General features: G+C 43.0%; 1 protein-coding gene across 1 annotated transcript in view; it reads left to right on the forward strand.

Moving 5' to 3' along the window:
• LOC126234498 (cilia- and flagella-associated protein 300-like) overlaps nt 1–26,949 on the forward strand; it is a 218,671-nt gene that overhangs the window by 63,243 nt on the left and 128,479 nt on the right. Inside the window, exon 3 of the mRNA XM_049943193.1 lies at nt 15,544–15,716. Within this exon, the coding sequence (XP_049799150.1) occupies nt 15,544–15,716 (173 nt within the window). The remainder of the gene's footprint in view (nt 1–15,543; nt 15,717–26,949) is intronic.

Below are 26,949 nucleotides of genomic sequence, written 5' to 3' on the forward strand. Positions count from 1 at the left end.
ACAACAAATAGCAGTCTCTTGCCATTGTTTCGCTAATGAGACGATTCCTCTTTTTTTTTTAAGCGGCGGTAGCGCGCACAAAAGCAAGTCATGCCGCGAGCGGTGACAGGCCGTAAACACGCACTATCAAAATGCGAGAAACAATGCATTACACAATACAGTAATGCATTTTCAGCTTAGAGTGACGTAAACACCTATAACAAAGAAAACGGCACTTATCACATCAAAGCAAAATAAGCAATCGATTCAAACCAGACGAAGCACGTGAAAAAGGAAGGGTACCCGTATAAATACGGACGGAGCGCCTGACGCATAGCAATGGCTACCTGGTAAAGCTTAACTGCTAAGCTTACGACTCGAACCAAACTACTGTAGCTGTATCGTCTTTCATTCGACCTAAATTGTGTCTCATATTACAATGGACCAACTTTGTTTCGATTTGGAGGTGCGGCCTAAAACTTTTCTCTCCCCTTGAATTTCGAGTCTCAAATTTCAGGTGCGGCTTAGATTCGGGAATTTTTTTTTTCCTTTATTTCGAGTCTCATTTTTCAGGTGCGGCTTAGATTCAAGTGCGGCTTAGATTCGAGTAAATACGGTAACTTGTTCTCGAAAGAACAGTTACTGCTGATGACCGTGCAGCTTTTCCCTGGAATAAATGATGACTAACTGACAACCTCAGCTGCCGACAGATGTTGTTGTGTACCTCGATGTGGACAGCTGAAAATGTGTGCCCCGACCGGGACTCGAACCTGGGATCTCCTGCTTACATGGCAGATGCTCTATCCATCTGAGCCACCGAGGACACAGATGAATAGCGCAACTGCAGGGACTTATCCCTTGCATGCTTCCCGTGAGACTCACATTCCCAACTGTCCACAATTCTACATATGTATTGTACCTTATAGACTATAAGGTACAATAGACTATAAGGTACAATACATATGTAGAATTGTGGACAGTTGGGAATGTGAGTCTCACGGGAAGCATGTGAGGGATAAGTCCCTGCAGTTGCGCTATTCATCTGTGTCCTCAGTGGCTCAGATGGATAGAGCGTCTGCCATGTAAGCAGGAGATCCCGGGTTCGAGTCCTGGTCGGGGCACACATTTTCAGCTGTCCACATCGAGTTATATCAACAACACCTGTCGGCAGCTGAGGTTGTCAGTTAGTCATCAAATGATTACAATTTCAGAAAAATGTATGATTTATTCAAGAGAAAGAGCTTCACAATTTGAGCAAGTCAGTAACACATTGGTCTATCTCTGGCCCTTATTCAAGCACTTATTTGGCTTGACATTGATTGACAGATTTGTTGGATGTCCTTATGAGGGATACTGTGACAAATTCTGCCCCATTGGTGCATTAGATCATCAAAATCCTAAGATGGTTGGAGGACATTGCCCATAATTCCCCAATCATTCTCAATTTGGAAGAGATCTGATGATCTTGCTGATCAAAATAAGGTTTGGCAAGCATGAAAACAAGCAATAGAAACTCGTGCCAAGTGAGGGCAGCGATTGTCTTGCTGAAATGTGAGCCCAGGAATGCTTGCCATGAAGGGCAACAAGATGGGGAGTAGAATATTGTCGATGTATAGCTGTGCTGTAAGGGTGCTGTGGATGACAACCAAAAGGGCCATGCTATGAAATGAAATGGCACAACAGACCATTGCTCCTGGTTATGGAACAGTATGGCAGTTGACAATCAGGTTGATATCCCACTGCTGTCTGGAGCGTCTCCAGACATGTTGTCACTAGTCATCAGGGCTGAGTTTGAAGCAGGACTCATGAACTCATCACTGAATACAGTTCTACTCCAGTCAGTGAGATTCCATACCGACGATGTGTCTGTAGATGACTCAGACAGTGGTGAGATACCAACCTGACTGTCACCCACCATACAGCCCAACAACCAGGAGTGATGGTCTGAGGTGCCATTTCATTTCTTAGCACAATGCCTTTGGTTGTTATCCATGGCATCCTTACAGCACAGCAGTATGTTGATGATCTTCTACAGGTCGTTTTGTCGTTCTTCATAGGTAGCTATTCTGGGCTTATATTTCATCATGATAATGCCTGCCTACAAATGGCAAGAGTTTCTACTGCATGTGTTTGTGCTTGCTAAAACTTACCTTGGCCAGAAAGGTCACTGGATGTCTTCCCATTTGAGAACATTTGGAGCATTATGGACAGGGTCCTCCAACCATCTCAGGATTTTGATGATCTATTGCACTAATTGAGCAAAATGTTGCATAATATTTCTCAGCAGGATATCCAACAACTCTATCAATAAATGCCATGCTGAATATCTGCTTGCAATAGGCCAAAAATGGACCAATGCATTATTGACTCGGTTAATTTGTGAAGCTCTTTCTCTTTAATAAGTCATGTAATTTTTTTAAAAACTGTAATCAATTGTTTGTCTGTACGTGTATGTCACATCTACCAATTTCCCTCCCATTTGGATAATTTGTTCACAGTTTTCTTGGAGTGTACTTATGTATGTTGCATTGCAGGTTTTAAGCAGAGGGTGCTGATCATATGAAACTGTTCCTGCATTTCATAAAAAAAAATTCATGTAACTAGAAAAAATGAAGGCCTTAGTGCACACGGGTGACATATGTTGATAAACATTTTCCCACTGATGTTGTATCCCCATTAAGAACAACATACTAAGTTGTGTTTATTAAAATTTTGTAGACTGTTATGCTGTTGTCCTGCAGATTCTCTTGAAGTTGTTGTTATCTGTGAGGATATATTCACTGGGGTTGTGTATTCAAGGTTAAATAGGAGTGTTTTTGTGTGGAATGGATGACAGTTGGTACTGGTTCTATTGGTGGTTGTTGGATTTTATATTGATAGACTTATGGACTGTGCCATCAGAGAGATGGAGATCAATGTCCAGACGGCACATTGGGTTGAGAAAGAGCAAATGAAGCAGATGGAGGAGAAGGTTTTGGAGGAATGATGATAAGACATCTTGGTCCTTGGTCAGATTATGCAGGTATTATCAACAAACATGAACCAGACAAGGGTTTGGGGTTTTTGGAGGCGAGAAGATTTTCTCTAGGTGGCCCATAAACAGAGCAGCACGGAGGGTGCTGTGCTGTGCCCATGGCTGTGCTACAGATTTGTTTATACATTGGTGTCCAAAATCAAAGCAACAAACCACTGTTTTCCCATCCAGTGTCTAATTCATGATATAACCATACAAACTGTCAGTAGATGACCTTATGATCATGTTCTGCATGGAAGATGGTGTTCCCATCAATGGACAACCATGCCAAGAATGACATCAGGGCACCCATCAAATGGCATAGTGTTTGCCAGATAGTCCCACATCCACAGTCACTACATACACTGTCACAGACAGTGCAGTATGGCACAGAGAAGATGCCTACCAGACTCACTGCAGTGGAGGGCCATAGGAAGAATGGAAGCAGGACAGTCACAAGCTGATGTGACCTGATGACTTATTGTGATGACCTTAGAAGTTAAGTTCCATAGTGCTCAGAGCCATTTGAACCATTTTTGAACTTATTGTGAATCATTCTGTTGTTTGTCAAATGTGGTGACAGTTTATAGAGACTGAAACTGTATACCGAAGACCAGAACAAGGCTGATCATGTGTGACATCAGAGGGAGAATACCATTATTTGGCTGTAAGGGCATAATAGTACCGCCTTAGTACTGCATGGCAACTGGCACCTGACCTTGCAGCATCTACTGGAAGCCTGTATTGATGCAAAAGGTGAACAGAAGGCTTCAGAAGGCATTTACAGTCAGAGACCCACTGTATGTGTACTTCTGAAGCATCTTCACAGAAGGGAACGTCTGAAGTGAAGTGAAGTCGTCAACAAGCCACCTGCTCAATCAAACAGTAGGCCAATGTTCTTTTCACAGATGAGTCCTGGTTTGGTCTGTAGAGTGATTCTCAATGCATTCACATTGGTGGGAATGTGGAACATAATTTTGGGACCCAAATATTGTGGAAAAATGCTGATATCGAGGAGGATCCCTGATGGTGTCGGAAAGGATTACATAGATCACTCAAACAGCTCTTCATGGAATTATATAGGTGAATCGGGAAGGTTTAACTGCTGTCAGGTATCATGACAAGATTGTGGGACCTTTTGTGTGGTTGTTTCAAGACATTGTGGGCCCAGACTTCGTACTGATGGACGATAATGCTCAACCTCATAGACTATGGGTTGTCAATGTTTTCTTGGAAATGGAAGATATTGCACACACCATGTGGCCTACTCACTCTCCTAATTTGAGTCCTGTAGAGCATGTCTAGGATGCACTAGAGAGATAGGTTGCATCACATCAGTGTCCACCAACCACGCTTCAAGAGTTGTGATCAGCTCTGCAGGAAGAATGAGTGTTATTGCCTCAACCTGAGACTGACAACTTCATTCACAGCATTCAACAATGTTGCTGCCAGAGGTGGTCACACCCTATGCTGAGAACATTAACGAGTTGTTGGAATGTGTGTGCAAATTCGTTAAGTTGGAAAAAATTAAGAACATTTATGTCTATCATTATGACTGTTGCAGTTGTTCATATTCTGTATTCTTTACATTCTTTTTACTATACTATCACCTGTTTATACCATTTTGTTAGGAAATAAAAGCAACCTTGCAAAATTTCCATTTGTTGCTTCAATTTTTGGACACCAGTGTACATTTTCCCCTTGAAGAGAATTAGTCATGAATGAGGATGTAATTCGTAAGGTGTATAAGGAATGGGGTAGTGAGTTTTGAGACAAAAGAATGCTGGGAGGGGTAGTCTTTGACAGCAGCAAGGCAATGAACATGAGAGATCTTGAAGAATAGTGAGATGGTATCAACAGTGATAAGTATGGATCCATTAAGTAAGTGGGTGGAGGGGTGTCACGAGTTGGTGAAGGAATTGGTTTGTGTCTTTGATATGAGAGGCTAGGCTATGGGTAATTAGTTGGAAGTGTTGGGTGACAAGAGCAGAGATTCTTTTAGTGGATGCACAGTAATCACATACAATGGGGGTGTCCAGCATTTTTAGATTTGTGGATTTTGGGAAATGTTTAGAAGGTAGGTATGTGGAGATCATTGGGGTGAGGAGTGATATGGGTTCAGTAGAGAATCCTGGGATGGTCCTATCGACTAGAGTAGGAACTGGAGGTTATGTTGCTCTTGTGGAATGGGGTCACTATGGCAGACCTTGTAGGTGGAGGATTCAGACAGTTGGGGAAGCCTTCTTTCAGAAAGTCATTGTGATTCATCATTACTGTGGCAGCACATTTATCTGAAAGGCAGTTACAAATGGTTGTTTTGTATTTTTGGGAAGGGACCAGTGGAAGAATGGTGAGACTAAGTTAGAGGTAAGGAATTCCTAAAAAGTGACCAAGATTGGTTAGGTGGGAGGGGATGAGGTCACAGTTGGATGGGTGCATGAAGTGGTACCGGAGAGGTTCAGTGGTAGGATTAGTTTGGCTTTGGTTGGAGGTATTGGTAGCAAGGAATTCTTTCCACTATAGGGATCTTTGATGAGTCCAGCATGGTTGAGCTTAGTGTGGGGTTCAAGGCAGAGCCTTTGCTTATCCTGTAGGATAGATATTTGTAGTGGATATGATGATAACAATGTTTTTGGAATTTTTAGGTTCTAAGTTTAGTTTCAGGAGGGAGTTTCAGAGGATGTGGTAAATGGAAAAGTTTAGCAAGGTAGAGTCTGAGTGTTATGAGGGGTTGACAACAGGGTTTTCAGGGCTTAGGATAGCTGTTGGTGGGTAGTGGTGTTCCAAGGCGGCATTAGGATCTCAATAAGTTTGATAATTTATGGAACTGATGCCAGGAGTGCTCTTTCAGGTGTTGGAGGGCAAGGCATCCAACTCAGAGATGTAGTTTAGGTAGATGGTTGGTCAGTGACAGTATCTAGCAGAGTTGCCTGTGCCAAGAATATTTGTTTTTGTAGTGCTATGTTTGTGAGGGATAGGGACCGACAGAATCTGAAATTATGACCATCTATCATGAAGCCTGGTAGTGAAGAATATCCTGCCCAAGGTAGTACATATCCCTACTACTGTGGTATTCCACTATCCAACCAACCTACATAACATCCTGATCCATCCCTATGCCATTACCACTCCTAACTCCTAGCCACAGAGGTTATAACCCAGTGAAAGACATAGATGCAAAACCTGACTGATTCACCTACCCAGGACATCGTCCTGTTGCAGGCTTATCCCATTCCATCAGAGACAAAGTCACCTGTGAAAGCAGCCATGTCATATACCAGCTCTGCTGCTATTTTTGCACAGCATTTGACCACCAATCAGCTGTCCACCAAATGAATGGCCATCACCAAACTATTGTGGCCAAGAACACAGTTGACTGTACAGAGATAGAACGCACAACTGAGCACAACATGATTAAGTTCAGTGGCTGCTTCACAAGTCATGCCATCTGTATCCTTCCACCCAGCACCAGTTTTCTGAACTATGCAGGTGGAAGTTATCCTTGCATTACATCCTTTGCTACCATAATCCTCCTGGCTTCAATCTCCACTAACCCACTGCACCCACATCCTCTATCCAACAGTCTCGCCCTCCTCTATCCTGCCACCTATGCCCTCATGTCCTGTGTGCTCTCCCTCATGCATTCCTATCCCACATATGGGCTACCTCCTACTGAGCTGCCAACTACCCCTCCCCAGCCCCTTCTCCTGCTTCCCATCTCATTCTCCATCTACCAACACCACATGACACAATCCCTCACCCCAGTCCACCAGGCAAACTGCAGTTCCAGCTAGCACACTGTAGCTACAGACGTGTATGTGTTCTTGTATAACAATAACAAACATGATTTATGTAACACAGTACTTTATAGAAGGACACACAAAATAAAATGAAGTACTGGTTGTGTTTAGTACTGAACACACTGACTGGACAACAGTAATACTGATTACAAAATAAGCCAAGCACTCATTTGCAATCACTTAAATAATATTGTTTCTTTGGTGACTCACCAGAGCATGGCAGGAGGCCCACCCAGGTGGCCTCTGTAAGTGAGCCTGTGAACTATACAGACGTGTGATCTCTGACATGCAGGAGCTGCAATAGATTCCAGCATAATGAAGTGGAAATCACAAGCCGGGAAGCAGCATCCTTCATTTCTAACAAGAGAACCCCATTATACACAGAAATGTGGTGCTGGAGGGAAAAGTAGCAAGGTCCAGGGGATTCCCTGGTGAAAATCCCATCATACACACAAAGGTGTTGCTGGAGAGACAGGTAACTACACAAGGAATCCAAGGCAAGGCCTTGGGGGGGTGGGGGGTGTTCTCTGGTGACCTGTGCTGCACAAAACAGAGGGCCTGACTAAGTATAGGGTCTTCATTTATGGCTGATGGTATAGTGGCACTAGTGATGGGAAAACCATCAACCATGTTATGGTTCTAAGTATCTAAGAAGAAACAAAACAACTCATCCTAATCGAACGTCAGGTCCAGGTCCGATCAGAAGACCAGATAAGAAATCGACATTTGCATGTTGCACCATTGGCCGGAAATGTATCTGATATTGATAATGGGAGAGGAAGAGACCCACCACTGCAAACAATATGCTGCCTTGTCTGGCATGGAAGCCAAAGGACTAAAAAGAGCAACCGACAGTTTGTGATGGGTGATTAAATGGAACTGAAAACAATAAAAGAAGACATGAAATTTCTTGAGGGTGAGCACAGTCACTAAAACCTCCTTTACATGAATTACCCTAGGACTATATGTGTGCCAACACCGTGTCAAGACCATGCTGAGGGGAATCTGTAGTCAACACAAGATGCTTACCAGGCTGAACAATGACCAGCCTTAGGGCAGATGGAAGCTTAAATTTAAGCAAAGCAAACACTCTGTTACAAGCTGGAGACCAGAAAAAGGCACATTTTTGTGCAGAAGTGCATGCAGGGGCTGAGAAACAGTGGATACATCTGGTATGCAACTTTACCTGGAAATGCCTGTAGTTCCTTAATGGAGGTCGCCCATGGCAAAGCTGCAATTGTGTCAATATGGTGATGCAGTGGCTTGATTGCTGTGTGGGAAACCTCAAACCTAGGTACTCAATTGACAACTAAAAAAATTTAGTTTTGGCAAGGTTGCACTTCAGACCTGCAGACTGCAAAAACAGAAAACAACAATGACAGATTTCTAAGGTGGTCTTCAGTGGAATAACCTGAAACAAAGATATCATTGAGGTAATTGATGCTGTCAGAATTTCTAAAAAACACTGAAAAATTGCAGGCATGCTAGTGATGCCAAAAGGCAAGCATTGATATTGATATAGGCTGAAAGGTGTATTGACAACAAGAAGGCACCAAGTGGCCTCATCCAAGGGAAGCTGGGTTTATGCTTCTGACAAATCAACCTTCTAAAAGTGGTGGTCACCTGATAATTTTGCAAGCAACTCATCAGAGAAGGGCAAATGTTATGTATCTACCATGGACTGTGTTATAACCTTTAATCAACAATAATTGTGTGGATATTCAAACACACTCACTTAGAAACAATAGCTGGTTACATGATAACAACTCAGTATCTCTCATTCGACTGCCGTGCCGTGACAAGCGGCCGGCGCCGTTCGTAGCTAGGTGGCGCTCCCGCGCTCAGCTGAGTTGCGAAGCACCTCTATCGCCGTTTGCGCGTACTGTCGTGGCGGCACTGTTAAATGTCGTGCCACTGTCACAACACTTTTCTTCCTCCCTTGAAAAAAAAACACTCACTTCCTTGGAGACATGGACAGTGCAAAGACATCCATGGCCTCTTGTGAGGCCCCGAGAAGGTCCCACGGAGAGACACGAGAGTATGGTCGAAAATGTCCAGGACGGAAGCTCGTGCGTGGAACGTGCCTCCTGGACGAGATGATTGGTGAAAACTCCGGAGCAGCAGCCATAGGTGTCGTGGACCTGGGGGTGTGCTCCAGCAAGATGGGTCCCGGAGAAGGCGACGTCGCGACTGGGGCCGGTTCCGGCGTACTCGGAAGCAGCAGTGACGTCGGCTGCATCAACACGTACGGTAGATCGGCAGCAGCGACAGGACTGGCTTCTCGGGCTGGTGGAGGTGAAGGAAGGGGCGGTGGCACCAGCGTGGCCACCACTCGTGGGCGCATCTGGTCATAATGGCGAACAACCATGCCGTCGTCCGTACGTATTTCACAAAGCCGGCGGCTGCGAAAAGCCTTGACCACCCCTGGACTCCATTTAGGGCGAGATCCATACCCTCGTGCCAACACGTCGGCACCCACCGAGTATTTTCCCGCACTAGGGGACACAGCACAAGGCCTGACAGGGTGAAGCAGGTGCAGTAGAGTGCGCGGTTGGTGGCCATGCAAGAGTTCAGCAGGGCTGCGATCACTCAGAGGCGTGAAGCGATAAGAACTCAGAAATTGCAGCAGAGCATCATCTGTGGAAAAATTACTAAGGAATTTTTTCATCTGGCTTTTGAAAGTGCGGACAAGGCGCTCGACCTCCCCATTTGATTGCAGATGGAAGGGCGGTGCTGTAACATGATGAATCCCTTGTCCAGTACAAAAATCACGGAAGGCCTGCGAAGAGAACTGAGGGCCATTGTCTGTGGCGATCGTGGATGGAAGACCTTCTAGCCCAAAGACTTTGGACAAAGCCAGTGTCGTCGCCGCAGTGGTGGGTGACGGACATCGAACAACAAACGGAAACTTCGAGAAGGCATCAATCAACAGTAGCCAATAAGTACCGAGGAAGGGGCTGGCAAAGTCAGCGTGCACCCGTTCCCATGGCTGTGCCGGATCAGGCCACGGAGAGGGCATTGCACAAGGTGCAGCCAGTTGTTGAGCACACTGACGACACGCAGCAACCATGTGGGCGAATCAATACCGGGCCAATAAACGTGCCTGCGGGCCAGGGACTTAGTCGGAGAAATCCCCCAATGGCCTTCATGCAACAGTTTGAGAACATCTTTGCGAAGAGAGGCTGGCACCATGACCCGTGGAGATGCGCCATCCGTGGCCTGAAGAACAACACCATCACGAACAGACAGACAAAGGCGCAAGGCATGGTAGTTGCGAAGGGGATCCGATGCCTGGCCCTTGGTCCTGTCCGGCCAACCCCGTTGACCAAAACCGATCACCTGACGCAGGACCGGGTCCCACGCAGTAGCCGACGCGACCTGCTAACCTGTAAGTGGAAAACCCTCGACTGCATGACGTTCTTCCTCACAAATGTGGAAACAGAGTAGTTCATCACGATCGAAAACCGGGTCGGGGCCTATCGGCAATCGCAACAATGCGTCAGCTTTGGCGTGCTGGGCCGTGGGGCGATAGTGAATCTCATAGTGAAAACGAGACAAGTATAAGGCCCAACGTTGCAGGCGGTGAGCTGCCTTACCCGGAAGCGACACCGATGGGCTGAACAGAGAGACCAGCAGCTTGTGGTCGGTGATGAGGTGAAACTTAGAACCATACAAAAAAACACTGAACTTTTTTAGAGCATAAATGATAGCGAGCACCTCCTTTTCGATTTGAGAGTAATGCCGTTGCGCATCGTTGAGGGTCTTGGAAGCATAGGCCAAGGGTCGTTCCGACCCATCCTCATACCGATGGGCGAGAACAGCCCCTAGGCCATACTGTGACGCGTCAGTCGCCAGAACCAAGTGCTGAACCAGACAGAATGTGGCAAGACAAGGCGCCGAGTGCAAATGAGCCTTCAGGCGGACAAAAGCCTGCTCACACTCATCGGACCAACAGAAAGGGACGTTTTTGCGTAACAGCTGATGCAGAGGATGAGCTACCACCGCCGCGGATGGAATGAATTTGTGATAGTAAGCAATCTTGCCTAGAAACGCCTGAAGTTCTTTGACCGTAGACGGTCGGGGTAGAGCATTAATGGCCTCAACGTGCTGACGTAGAGGACGTATACCCTCACGGGACAAGTGGAATCCAAGATACACAATGGAGGGTTGGAAGAACTGTGACTTGTCCAGATTGCACTTCAACCCAGCCGAATGCAAAACCTGAAACAGTGAACGCAAGTTGCGAAGGTGCTCCTCAGTGGAGGCCCCCGTGACAACAATGTCATCCAGATAGTTGATGCAGCCGGGAATGGAAGCCGTGAGCTGTTCCAAAAACCGCTGAAAAATGGCCTGCGCGCTAGCGACGCCAAATGGTAACCGCTGGTACTGATACAACCCACAAGTCAAGTTTGGAAAAGAACTGGCCCCCAGCGAACTTGGTAAATAACTCCTCAGGATGGGGAAGAGGATAAGTGTCAATGAGGCTCTGAGCGTTGACGGTGGCTTTAAAATCACCACACAATCGCAGACTCCCGTTTGGTTTAGAAACCACCACAATTGGCGATGCCCATTCGCTGGAGGTAACAGGAAGGAGAATCCCTGAAGCTGTTAACCTGTCTATCTCAGCCTTGACAGCTGCACGCAATGCCACCGGAATAGGGCGTGCCTGGAAAAACTTAGGGCGAGCTGTAGGTTTAAGAGTAATGTGGGCTTCAAAATCCTTGGCACGACCCAGACCAGCAGAGAACACGGACAAAAATTCAGAACACAATCCATCCAGCTGTTGATACGGAATATCCTCAGATATGAGGTGCACATCATCATCAATGGAGAACCCGAACAACTGGAAAGCATCATAACTGAACAGGTTTTCGGTGCCCACATGATCCACCACATAAAACGTGAGGGGCCTGACAACAGACTTGTAGGCAGTGGAAGCATCAAACTGGCCAATGATAGGAATTTTCTGTTTATTATAAGTTCTCAGATTTCGCGTAACTGGAGACAAGGGAGGGGAGCCCAACTCCAAATACGTGCGAGAATTAATGAGAGTTACTGCAGAGCCAGTGTCCACTTGCATGCGAATGTCTTTTATCCAGAACACGAACAGTAACAAACAACTTATTTGTTTGAGAAAGCACACAGTTAACATCCATGTCCAATGCTTCGTCCTCGTCGGCAGGAACTTTAGGGGACTGACACACAGAAGCAATGTGGCCTTTTTTCCTACATGAATTACACGTGGCCCAACGTTTTGGACACGCAGCCCTGTCATGCTGTACGAAACAACGTGGGCAAGGAAGTGCGGAACGAACCTGCTTCTGTGGTTGCTGTTTTCGCTGCGAGCGTTGCGGCCCAACGCGACGTTGTTTATGCGAGTGAACCGCCACCACATCTTCGTTCTCGTGTGAAACAGGCAAATTGTCCGTGTCGAAAGTTGACTGTACAGCACCTACATAACACCATGCGTCTATTTGCGTGCCAGCAGCGTGAGGCACTTCAAAGGATTGAGCGATGCTTAGAACTTCCGACAACGACGGGTTTGGCAGTTGTAGGGCACGTTGCCAAACTTCTTTATCAGGAGCAAGCCGTAGAATAGCATCCCTAACCATTGAATCAGCATAAGACTCATGATGAGTGTCCATGACAAACTGACATTTCCTACTCAGACCGTGTAGTTCCGCCGCCCAAGCCCGGTAAGATTGATGGGGCTGTTTACGAAACCGGTAGAACGCCACGCGGGCGGCAACGACGTGGGTGTTTTTGCGGTAATAGTTAGACAATAAGTCACACATTTCTTGGAAGGACAGGGAAGCAGGTTCCCACAGAGGGGCTAACTGAGATATTAGCTGATAGATCCATGGGGAAATCCGAGATAGAAATAACGACTTACACATAGGAGCGTCGACAACGCCGAAAGCCAAGAAGTGTTGCCGCAAACGCTTCTCATAATCCTCCCAGTCTTCAGCGGCCTCGTCGTAAGGAGGGAATGGAGGCAGAGAAGAGACAATGCCTGAATAGCAGCCGTCAGCTGTGTTTGTTGTTCAATGAGCACTTTCATAAACTGTTCCATGTCTGCCCCGTCACGAACACACAAATCCACAACGCAGTGAAAATATCCCATCCTTGTCACCAAAAAGTGTTATAACCTTTAATCACCAATAATTGTGTGGATATTCAAACACACTCACTTAGAAACAATAGCTGGTTACATGATAACAACTCAGTATCTCTCATTCGGCTGCCGTGCTGTGACATGCGGCCGGCGCCGTTCGTAGCTAGGTGGCGCTCCCGTGCTCAGCCAAGTTGCAGTGCGCCTCTATCGCCGTTTGCGCATACTGTCGTGGCGGCACTGTTAAATGTCGTGGCACTGTCACAACAGACTGTGCTTTTGTTGTGACACTCAAAACACTGCAGAGGTGAAGCTTGCCTGTTGGTTTCTTAATGATGACCGATGGTGTACCCCATTCACTGGAAGAAATAGGCTGAATGACATCAAGCGATGTCAAATGGTCTAATATGGCCTTGACAGAGTCTTACAATGCAATGGGCATCTGCCGCACCCGGAAAAAATGAGGGCAGGCCTTCTCTTTCATGGTAATTTGGGCCTAACAATTGGTAGCACAACCAAGTTCAGGGGAAAACAGAGGTGAAAATTCAGAGAAGAGGGAATCCAGTTGCTTATACAGAACTTGAAATGACACGAAATTTACCTCATCAGCAATGGAGAAATCAAAAGCGTTAAATGTCTCTAACCCAAACAGGTCTGCAGTATGGGAATGATCTACAACAATGAAAGTGAGGGGGTGAACAACAAATTTGTAAGAGATATGTGTGAAGAACTGACCTAGGACTGGAATATCGTGCTTATTGTAGCTAACCAACTTCTATGAAAGCTGTGTGAGGGGAGGAGAGCCCAAGTCCAAATACATTTGTGCATTTATTAAAGTACTTCAGCTCCTGTGCCCACTCACATTTTTAGTGGTTTATGAAACACACACAAGTCAATAAACAATCTGTTGGGAGAAACAGTCATTGTAGAGATACAGTTTATGTCCATCGGTACTAGTGCATCCACCATGTTTGAAGAGTTACACAAAATGCAGTGTTGCCTTTCTTTCAACACTTACTTCAAACAGCCCAACACTTAGGGCATATAACACATCTGTATTGGATGAAGCAGTACGAGCAAGATGGAAGGGGTGCACTGATGTGATGTAGCCCATTGCTGCTGTGGTAAGAATCGATGCTGCCCCATGCAATGCTGAGTTGAAGGCTGTACTGCTGCAAAGGCTTCCCTGTCATCATGAACACTTGCAGCATGCCTAACAGTGGTTGACTGAGCAACTTCCATACCTCCCCCCATGCAGCAATCTGATCACCTGCGGCCCATGTCACTTCAAAGGACTGTGCTATATTGAGCACATCCATAAGCACTGGAGCCTCACATTGAAGTGCTTTATTGCAGACTTTCCTGTCTGGGGCCACACAAATAATAACATCAAGCACCATGTGATCAGCATAGAATTCGTGACGGGTACTATTGACAAATTTACAATGATGGCTCAACCCATGTAATTCTGCATCCCAGGCTCTGTAAGGCTGGTTTGGGCATTTTTGAAAATGGTAAAATTCTGCACACCTCACAATGACATGCATCCTGTCAAAGTAATAGGTTGAGTGAAGCTTACACATTTCATCAAATGATAAGCTGGCTATTCTTGCAAAGGCACAAGTTGGCACAACAACCAATAAATGCACAACAAAAGCTATTAAAGAAAGAGCTACATAGGTTTGCATCACCCATGCAAAAACCCTAGAAATGTTGGTTAACCATGTCTCGTAGGAGTCCCATCTTCAGATTATTCATTGTATGCTGGAAAGGATGACAGTTGCACTGACAGAAGAGTAACCTACTGTGAACACCCAGATGCCGCTTGACAGAGAGCAGTGATGAGAGCCTGCTGTTATTCAATGAAAGCTTATTGCTGGGCAGTGATACATTGGATTATTTCTTCCATTGAGATGTTTGTCAGATGACTTAGCACTAACGCAAACATGTGGGGAAAATGTAACCCTTACTTGTTGCCAAGTTTATTATAGCAAGAACAAACATAATTTATGGAACATAATACTTAATAGAGCAACACGTAAGGTACAATGTAGTACAGATTGTGCGTGGCACTGAACCCATTGACTGGACAACAGTAATACAGGTTACAGAATAGGCTGAGTACTCATATGTGTTCACTTAAATAATACCATTTCTTTGGTGGCTCACCAGAGTGTGCCAGGGGGCCAAACCCAGTGGCCTCTATAAGAAAGCCTGTGAATTGTATGAACACGCAGTCTCTGAAATCACATGCATCATGGGTGAAGGTACAACACTCCTCCCTTTTAGGTGGTGGGTAACTCACATACATACATAAAAACACTAGACACAGAAAAATACATGGTACAGAAAAAAAACCCTGGTACTACAGTTCTCTAACTTTTTAAAGGATTTGTTCAAAAACTAGCTAGTTTCCTTCCTTTTCTGTGTGCTTTTCAATGACTCAAAGCTTCTTCTATTCAGTGATTGGTTTCCTTTACTCCTAAATTATTTGCAATGGCCAGAAAGATTCGCTAGTGAGCATGCTAATATTATTCTCAGTAACAGCAATGCAATCATAGATATAATAACTTCTACAAATATCTTCAGATCTTTCAATTTTGCATTTCAATAACTAAAGGAAAATTTCTTCCAAACAGGAATTGCTGCAGATACTGTTGAAATTAAACAAGTTCCTTGTACTGTAACATCGATGTCATTTTTTGATCCTCTTCTTGACAGTGATAATGGAGTTGTAAGAGGTGATGGCTGGATTTCAAAGTGCATGATTTATTCTATAGATGGTTTCGAAATATATGATGAACTTGGAAAGGTAATATTTCAGTTTATTTGATTAGCTGTTAGCATGCTAGAATACTTCTCATTGCCAAAATTCATTTTTCTAGCAGTATATTTTAGCAGCCTGCATTTGAACACATCAGTTGATTTTTCAAATAATGGAAGCTTCAGGTTGGAATATCAACAGCATTAGGAAAAGCATAGACTGCTACCCACTTTAAAGATGACACGTTGAGCTGCAGATAGGCACAATGAGAAGACTGTTACACATTTAGATTTTGGCCAAATTCTTCTTCAGAAAAGAGAACACACATGCACACACACACACACACACACACACACACACACACACACACACACACACACAAGCAAGCACACCTCAAGCACACATGACTACCAACTTTGGCAGCTCAGATCAGGATGCCAGTTCTGGTCCAAGCTGCTGGAGATGGCAGTCGTGTTTGCTTGAGGTATGGTTGGTTGTGTGAAAGTGTGTGTTTTCTTTCCTGAGGAAGGCTTTGACTGAAAGCTAAAGCTAAATGTGTAATAGTTTGTGCCTGTCTGCAACTAACCTGTCATTTTTACAGTCAGTATGCTGATTAGTCTGCAGTTTTCCCATGACTTATACTATCTTTAGTAATGTTTGTAAACAGTGTCTTATTTTCATATACTATGAGGAATATGTTTATGATTGCCATATACTGTTCCTTATAGCACCACAGAATAAAAAAGATAAGCAACATACAATGTCAGCTTATGCAAAAGATAAAAGATATGTATTACGTTTGTAGGAAATAAAAAAGTGTAAGCAAAATAACATGTTACACATGGAAATTTTGTCCTAGGTACTGATGCAAAGAGTTTGGTGATATGATTCAGCAGACAAAATGAGGCAACAAGTAAAGGGCTTTTATGCAAGTCTTGATTCTTCAAATGCAGTTAGACTAAATTCATTCAGAGACAGAAAGTAATAACTACTCAGAATCACAGATACACTCCTGGAAATGGAAAAAAGAACACATTGACACCGGTGTGTCAGACCCACCATACTTGCTCCGGACACTGCGAGAGGGCTGTACAAGCAATGATCACACGCACGGCACAGCGGACACACCAGGAACCGCGGTGTTGGCCGTCGAATGGCGCTAGCTGCGCAGCATTTGTGCACCGCGGCCGTCCGTGTCAGCCAGTTTGCCGTGGCATACGGAGCTCCATCGCAGTCTTTAACACTGGTAGCATGCCGTGACAACGTGGACGTGAACCGTATGTGCAGTTGACGGACTTTGAGCGAGGGCGTATAGTGGGCATGCGGGAGGCCGGGTGGACGTACCGCCGAATTGCTCAACACGTGGGGCGTGAGGTCTCCACAGTACATCGATGTTGTCGCCAGTGGTCGGCGGAAGGTGCACGTGCCCGTCGACCTGGGACCGGACCGCAGCGACGCACGGATGCACGCCAAGACCGTAGGATCCTACGCAGTGCCGTAGGGGACCGCACCGCCACTTCCCAGCAAATTAGGGACACTGTTGCTCCTGGGGTATCGGCGAGGACCATTTGCAACCGTCTCCATGAAGCTGGGCTACGGTCCCGCACACCGTTAGGCCGTCTTCCGCTCAAGCCCCAACATCGTGCAGCCCGCCTCCAGTGGTGTCGCGACAGGCGTGAATGGAGGGACGAATGGAGACGTGTCGTCTTCAGCGATGAGAGTCGCTTCTGCCTTGGTGCCAATGATGGTCGTATGCGTGTTTGGCGCCGTGCAGGTGAGTGCCACAATCAGGACTGCATACGACCGAGGTACACAGGGCCAACACCCGGCATCATGGTGTGGGGAGAGATCTCCTACACTGGCCGTACACCACTGGTGATCGTCGAGGGGACACTGAATAGTGCACGGTACATCCAAACCGTCATCGAACCCATCGTTCTACCATTCCTAGACCGGCAAGGGAACTTGCTGTTCCAACAGGACAATGCACATCCGCATGTATCCCGTGCCACCAAACGTGCTCTAGAAGGTGTAAGTCAACTACCCTGGCCAGCAAGATCTCCGGATCTGTCCCCCATTGAGCATGTTTGGGAATGGATGAAGCGTCGTCTCACGCGGTCTGCACGTCCAGCACGAACGCTGGTCCAACTGAGGCGCCAGGTGGAAATGGCATGGCAAGCCGTTCCACAGGACTAAATCCAGCATCTCTACGATCGTCTCCATGGGAGAATAGCAGCCTGCATTGCTGCGAAAGGTGGATATACACTGTACTAGTGCCGACATTGTGCATGCTCTGTTGCCTGTGTCTATGTGCCTGTGGTTCTGTCAGTGTGATCATGTGATGTATCTGACCCCAGGAATGTGTCAATAAAGTTTCCCCTTCCTAGGACAATGAATTCACGGTGTTCTTATTTCAATTTCCAGGAGTGTATTATTCATTTCTTTATCACACATGTTACATGAAAATTAATATGATAGTAGAAAATACTGGATGGAATACAAACAGTTGTAAAAGACAGGCAAATTCATCATAGAGAACTATTGAGCAGTGGACAAACAAACAGCTGAAGGATGTTGTAGTTCAACTTTTGAACTTTTGGTTCTCACAATGAGAAATATCAGTTATGAAGTTTGTTGCAGATAAAACTAACACTCCAATCACTCTTCTCGCCTGTCCCTCGGTGGTGGCAAAATGCTGGATAATGGCTGGCAGTAATGGTGGTTTGAATAAAATATTCTAACATGGTCCAGACAATGTTTATTTTTGTGATCTGGAGAATCATTTTCCACATTGTAACATTGTTAGCACTTTATGTAACTAACTGTCCCTGAAATCATCCTATCTTCCACACAGTAAGTGATTTAATGGAATGATTTATTAAGTTAAGGTATTCTTGCAAAATCTTTTCTCAGTACACATGTTTTGGTGTTCATTGCCTAAAAGCTTAGGAGGTTTGAAGCAAAGTGTCTGTATCTGAACCTCTGGAGAGTTCCATGCCTACATCTGACTACAGGAAGCATTACTCATATCAGGCTATAGGCTGCATTCAAGGCTATTCAGAAGACTTTAGCATGAATGATACTGATTATGTCACACTCTACAGTCATACTCTGCAAGCCTCTGTGAAATTCATGGACCAGAGTACATCCCAATGTACCATGTATTAGGATTTCATTGCATCCCATTTGCATATGATGTGCAGGAAGAGTGATGGCTTACATGCCTCTGTGTCCTTTAATTAGTCTAATCTTATCTTTGCAGTCTCTAATGGAATAATACTTATGGCAATGTTGTATATTCCTAGATTCCTCACTTTTACTCATTCTTGAAACACTGTAAGTAAACTTTTGTGGGATATTTGGCATCTGTCTTTGGGTATCTGCCAATTCTGGTTACTTAGCATTTCTGTGACATTTTTCTACGATTCAAACAAACCTGTTGCTGTTTGCACTGTCCTTCTTTGTATACTTTTAATGTTCCCTGTTAGCTCTAGTTGGTATGGGGCCCCCATACATGAACATTACTCTAGAATGTGTTGCACAAGTGTTTTGTAAGCAACCTAACTGTCCATGCATCATGAACAGAGAGAATATTTGTTATTGGGTATACAGTTATTTTCTTGCTTTAAGCTTCACCAAACAAAATGTTATCAATTAGGATGTCATTGTCTTTACCCACCCATGTTGAACATTTAATTACTGAGATCAAATTGCAGGATCCAAATAAGGTTTCCAGTTCACTTTTCCTGTCAGCATCCTTTATGTAATCTATGTTGAAGTCACTGATGTCTGATAGATAGCATAGTAAGGAATCCAGAATCCTCATAAACAGTTCAAAATTTCCTCGTGGTGATTTGTATGGTGTTGGGGGAACAAAGTGCTAATCCTCAAGAGCATGGTTTTGGCCTATTGCGTGTTATATGTTTAGATAAATCTGTAAATTTTAAATCACAACAGACTTAGTTGTAGCTTTTTCTACAGATGGTTCTATTATTTCTTCAGTTATGCAATGTGTTATCTGCATTATAAATTGTTGGAAACTCCCAGAAATTATTTTACTTGTAACATTGTTCCTACTCTTGTAAGTTAATATTGTCTTCACCTACAAGTACTTGCAAAACTTTTGAGAGCAAATATATGACTTTTACTGTCATACACCAAAGAAGAATATACCAAAGTCACTAAACACAGAAAAGAAAAATCAACTCTTACTGTAATAACCCAAAAATATTCATAATGTAACAAGCCAGTGTTTACCTCAATTTGGTCACCACATAAAGGTTTCTCAGTTTTTGCATTAGTTTTCCTTTGTATTATAAAACTGAAAAACTAGAAAACTAAAGCTTCAAACATAAATAAATTACAATTCAATATATATAACACACTCGTGAAGAAACAGCGATTTCAATTACACTTTGTCACAACACTAATGAAGTAACTCGAGGTCGTCAGTCTCTTCATTATTCGCTTTACATTTTGAGTTTCAATGCGATGTGCAATGGAGAGGACATCCATCAGGCAATAATATGCAGACCTTTACAACTCTACCATCTCTCAAAAGATGCAAAATGGCCTACATTGCCCTTGGTCTGTGACTGTGAAAAGACGCCTGTACTCTTCACCAACACCAGCCATGTAAATAAACAATTCTCCACCTGAAGATGATGGTGTGAACCACTGAAATACATAGTGGCGAAATAAACAAGCAACTGATGCAGAAACTGCTTTATTTGTACGATATAGTGTAAAAGTTAATTATTTCCGCTTAAAACAAGAATCCAGCATTCATTTAACTGCAATCTCTGTTAATTAAGTAGTGTCTATTTGATAGTTTAATCACAGGATATTACAGTTTCACTTTTTATAAATTGCATAATTTTACATTTATGAACATTTTAAAGAAAGTTACCAGTCTTTGCAAAAGTTTGAACTCTTTTCTGTATCTCACTGAATAATTGTGCAGCTTTTTTAGCCAGGACATCATTATAGAAACTACATCACCACAAAAAATCCTGAGTGCAGAATCTTTTCAAAGATTCTACAATAGATGGATTTCAGTGATATTGGATCACCTCCCCTATTCTTCTTGTGGACAGGTTACCTGTTCTTCCTTCTACGCACTGGCAAAGTTTATTGTTCAAGGGAACTGTGATGGATTATTGTTACATTCTTGGATGCTGTATCTTTCTTCACATTAAGAAAAGTTATTGAGTAGCAACTAGTTTGCCTTTCATAGTATCTACCAGAGTAAATTTATTTTGGACACTGACTTGTCTGGTGCATGTATCCAAATTGTGAAGTACTCACTGAAGCGCAAATCATCAGTCATTTAGCACTGAGAAATGCACAAGAAGTAAAGAAAGCACAATGAAAGATGAATGGCAGTTGGAGCAGTTCTGAAGTGTGAGCTCTGTTTCATCATTAGATAACTCAGATTTTCCATATTGAAGGGACCCTCATGAGCTTGATGCCATGGGCACTTGATGATACCTCTCCACAACCTATTGTATGCAGTAAAATCCCCATGGAGAAAGAATGGATGGGGAGTGTTAGAGTACCTCTTGATCAAATTGTTCATGAGAGAGCAAGCAGTTGTCTACTGGCCCACTTACACTGTTACATCTACGATTTATAGGTTGGGAGGGAGAAGCAGAGGTGAAGAGTGACATACATAATGTACAATGATATCTGATCCTCCTTTAGCTCTCCCTGCTGAGGTTATCCTTCCTTCAGAGGTTGTTATCCTGTAGGATAGGAGCACTGTATAATTTAAAAAGTGTTTCTTGTAAACATGAGGTAAAGAATGTGCCTGTCCTAGAAGTCTGAATTCCTTCCAGTGTATGCTGAATCCCTTAATGTTCCACTGTAAAATTGTAACTGTCTTATATGTGAGGTTTTATTTTACCTTTCCCCCTGTCTTCCCATCAAGATAGTTATACTTCAGTGGCAGAGAGATCACTTAAGGAACTAGCTGGTTTCCTTTGGCAGACTGCAACATCCATGTTATCTGTGTTTGAGCCACGAACTGATTTGGATTCGGAATCAGTGTAGAGAAATTTGAGAACTCTGAAATAATTAGATTAATCTGTTTCTATCATATTTTTTCTGCTTCTGTGGAGACTGTGGTGATTGGGGACACACTGTTACATTGTTCTTGGTCTGCCTAGAGAGACCAACCTGTTGTATCGGGGTATATTTTCTTCTAACATTTACTGATGGTATGGAGGAGACAACTGATTTAACTGAAGTCTACAGCTGTACATACACATGATAGTGTGTGTGTTCATGCTGGATTAAGCTGCCAAAATAGGTATGTGTAGGAATTCTTTATCTGATACTTCAGTGTGGCAATTGACACACACAATGAGAGTAATTTAAACAGTTTGTGAGACATGTATATCTTTTTCATTTCAGTATAAGGTATTTATCTCACACATATTACTTTATATATTTATTTCCCTCTTAAAAATTTGGACAGTTTTGATTTCAAACTACATGTTTTACCTAGCAATTCATTCAAAATAACAGGGATTAATGCCTTAGTCTGTCTTTGTATGCCTCTTGGCTACATTTTCCACAAGTTTCGTGCCCACCCACAAGGCTAATATTCGGAATAATACATTTGGTTGGAGTTGCATGGCCTCACCTTAAAGTGAAAAAATCTACCACTACATGTCCAAACAGTGGTGAATTTAAGTCAATCTGTATGTGACTGTCTCATTGAGCTCTGGATTAAGTTTTTCATAATGTTCATCCACATCTCTTTTGTCTGCCCCCTTTCAACTCCTCTTTGAGCTCTTTTTAAGTCAATAAACCCTTCAACAGACAACATCATGATAGCTGTGTTTTCTCTTACTTTCGAGATTTCTCCAAACACCCAGGCATTAGGGATCAGTTCACCTTACTGGTAATTAACCATTTCTAATGATTCATTGTAAACTGTTGCTTGCATAAAATATCTTAACCTTTTAAATAATTCATCCTCTCTTTTAATAAAGAAAAAGACATTTCAAAGAAAATTTCGAGTCCTTTTACTATCTGGTAGTCTCTTCTGAGCTAATGCTCTCACTGGACTATCTGAAGTCAACTTCATTGAGTGTGCAGTTTTGTTCCTGGGCAATACAGCAATCATAGAAATGTTAAAATTCTTGAACTGACAATTATTATATTCCCGCAAGCAGCTAAGAAAATGCAAGTCAACAAGTGAGCACCCCAGAAAACTGAATAAACATTAAAACAACTGCAGTGCAGCAGGTTCTCCAGAAATTTCTTTCTATCACCTGTGTGACCTCAACAGGCATCAATTCCATTGACATATAACTGACATGCAAGTTGAAGGTTTATAACATTTGTATCGTTCCCATAATCCAGACAGATGGAGCAAGTTCTCTATCCCCTGTGACACACAATATTTCACCATCACACCAAATGGTAGTTAACGAAGCATGCTCAGAGTTCACATTAATGGAAGACTTGTGGCATTGACAGTCCTCCAGCTTGGAAGCTCTGGTTTTGTGAAACCTGAACATAGTGAGTGCTCTCTGTAGTTTTTGAGGAACTGATCATTTGGTATGACTCAGAAAGCATGTGGACCTTATCAGGTAATACATCAAAAAAGGAAAATGTGTTTCCCAGAATAATATCCATTGAGCTCCATGCATTTGGCTCAAGCAGATTTTTTTTTTTTTTTTTTTTTTTTTTTTTAATACCAAATTTCAGGTAGTACCATGACCACACAGTGACCTCTTAACATCCAAAAGGAGCATCAGTTCATTATAGTTGTCAATGCTAACAGACAAGCAACACTGCATTAAGTAACCACAGAAATCAATATGGGCCATATGACAAATGTATCTATTAGAAAAGTATGGCAAAATTTGTCATTAATGAACTATGGCAGCAGATGAGTGATGTGAGAACCTTTCCTAACAGCACAAACTGCCTGCAGTGCCTCTCCTGGGCTTGTGACCACATTGGTTGGACCCTAGATAACAGGAAAACCTTGATGTGGTCAGATGAGTCCCAATTTCAGTTGGTAAGAGCAAATGGTAGGGTCCGAATGTGGCACATACCCAATGAAGCCATGGACTCAGTTTGTCAACAAGACACTGTGCAAGCTGGTGATAGCTCCATAACGGTATGGTCTGTGTTTACATGGAATGGACTAGGTCATCTGGTTCAACTGAACCAATCATTGACTGGAAATGTTTATTTCAGTTACTTGAAGACTGTTTGTAGCCATTCTTGAACATCATGTTCCAAATAATGATTGAATTTTTGTACATGACAATTCACCATGTCACCAGGCCACAATTATTGGCAATTGGTTTGAAGAACATTCTGGACAATTTTAATGAATGATTTGGCCACCCACATCACCCAGCCTGAATCCCATTGAACATTTATGGGACATAATCCTGCACTGGTGACTCTTTCACAATTATGGATGCCTATGGAGGCAGCATGGCTCAATATTTCTACAAGGAACTTCTAATGACTTGTTGAGTCCATGCCATGCTGAGTTGCTGTGCTATGCTGGGCAAGAGGACATCTAACACAATATTAGGAAATATCCCCTGACTTTCATCACCTCAGTGTATAATTAATATGCTATATTCACCATAGTGAACCACCTTTCACAAATGGAATGAAATGGAATTCAATGTAGTTCTCCATCCACACCCTTGCCTCATTTTGGTTCCCCTGTGGTAATTCTCATTTCTTAACCTCTTAAATTAGCTCTGAGAGAAGGTATTTTTGCCAGATGAGGAGCATGTCTACTGTAAATGAGAATTATGCAAAAAAATCTTTTCTGAAATATTAAAAAACTGAAATTTTTTTCTGCATTGACCTTGGTCTTCTCTGTTTCAACTTTTTATGAAATTAAAAAAAGAGTAGCTGCTTAACCCTTTTAGATATAGTCATTGTTCATTATGCTACACAGAAAATACACTACTTTTGCTGCTTTGGTGAATTTTCACCTTCACCAGATTACTGAATTCCTTGGTAAACTGTAATAGTAGGTCAGTATCTCTTTTCTAGTTACATAATAATACCAAAAACTTCTCCTTTACCAAAAATGATTTTTTGGTTTTGATCTGGTGTCACCCTATCATGAACAGAGCAGCTTCTTCACATGCAAAACTCAATCCACTGTATTATGTACCAATTTATACATGGCAACCATCTCAAGATTCACAAAATAAAAATCATTTACAGATGAAATGCAGTTTACACAACCACAGTACAAAGCTAAATGGACCACCTGTAGACTCTGCACCATTTTTAAATTTTCAGTTTATTTGACTTTAATCATCATGTTGTGAGATTTACAAAATTTTAGCCATTGTTAAAAATGGCCTTAATCATAAGACGTATTTACTGATCGCTTTATTGCTAACATTTAGGGAGCTTCTATGTAATGAGAACAAATGTCTTTGAAATTCTGTCTTAAAACAGAGGGAAACTGAAAATCAGCAAAAAATTAAAAGAAAATAGAAAAATGCCTTATTAGCTGCTCCTTTTACAAAACGATTTAGACACAGCAAATTCATATCAACTGCATGATACATAGCAATGTGCATTGTAAATGGACCTATGTGCTCATGGCATGTAGACAACTACTGTTCTTTGATAAATACTGCTGTAGTCATGTAAATATTAGGCTGGAAATAGTTGATAAACAGCAGTTATACATCTGAGAAAACAGCAACTTTTTTCAAAGTAATGGCTTTCCTGCTAACTTTACTATGTTGAACTTAGACTACATAAGCACAGGCACAATAAGCCTAGCATTTATGGTAATTACAACACCAAGAGGGATACATATGACTCAGAAGTGTGTTACATCATAGCTGGAGAGCAGTGAAAATTAAGTTGCTAAACATCTATATTTCAATCACATTTGATAAATGACTTTGGACAAACATAAAGGCCAGACATTGTTCAATTTTTCAGACATTGTACCTCACCACACATGACTGAGTGTTATCTTGCTGACATAGAGCATATGCAGTTGCAATAGGAGGTGCACCAGCAACATGGATTTCGACAAGATCACAAAACCACAACAGCTCACACAAATCTTTGACACAGAGGCTAAAGTTATGTACATTAAGCAAAGAATGCATATTTATTTGTTTAGCCCATTGATCATATGTAGTATAATGTACGATGCAATATTGGACTTGACTGTAGCCTTCACAAAGAACAAAGATAAGATTGTACGTAAGCCTACATATTATAAATTACAAAAGTAACAACTTACATAAATTGAAGTTCATGTATTCACTTACTGAACAGAAGCAGTGGTACTATAAATAGTCTGTAACTGATCCTTCAAAAGAAGAACTATTCAGTATTCGTTTTATATCATTTGGCAAGTTGCTTAATTGTTTTATTCCCATACAGAAGGTACCTTTCAGATAACGACAGTATTATGAAAAGGATAGACTTCTACTCTCCATGTAGAGGAGATGTTGAGCTGCAGACAGGCACAACAAAAAAACAGCTATAGGTTTGTACTTTCAGCCAAAAGGTCTTCTTCTAAAGTAGAAAAGAAAAAAAAACATACACACACACACGCACACACACACACACACACAACTTGACCACGGTCTCTGGTGCTAAGGCTGGACTCTGTACAACAACTGTGGCCAATGGGAGAAGCAATTTGTAGGTGTGGGGGTGAGGAGGAGGCTGGGGTGGGGAGGGAAAGGAATAGCAGAGGAGGTTTGGGGAAGGTGTAATGCTGCTTGTGGGAGCACACAGGGACATGGTGAGGATGTGGTAGAGCTGCTAGGTGCAGCTGGAAGGTTTGGAAGGGGTGGTAAGGAAGGAGGAGGAGGGGGTAACAGAAAAAGAGAGAAGTAGAGGAGAGGAAAAAGACTAGTGTGTGTGTTTGTGAAATAAGCCTTTGTAGTGCTGAAGTAGCAGCTTGCTCTGCCTTTGATCAGATAGCTGATGCCTGTGACCATACTGGAGAAGGTCGTGTTGGCAGGATGTAAGGGACAGGTCTTGCATCTAGGTCTACTGCAGTGGTATGAGCCATGAGGCTAGGGATTGGGACCAGGAATGGACAAGGACATTGCATAGGTTTAGTGCATGATGGGATACCACTGTGGGAGGGGTTGGAAGGGTAGTGCATAGGACATTCCTCATTTCAGGGCACGGCAAGAAGTAGTCAAAATCCTGGTGGAGAATATGATTCAGTTGCTCCAGTCATGGGTGGTACTGAGTCACAAGGGATGGTCCTTTCTGGCAACATGGTGGGAATGTGGGA

Source organism: Schistocerca nitens, chromosome 2, assembly GCF_023898315.1.
Source record: "Schistocerca nitens isolate TAMUIC-IGC-003100 chromosome 2, iqSchNite1.1, whole genome shotgun sequence".
Classification (NCBI taxonomy): Eukaryota; Metazoa; Arthropoda; class Insecta; order Orthoptera; family Acrididae; genus Schistocerca; species Schistocerca nitens.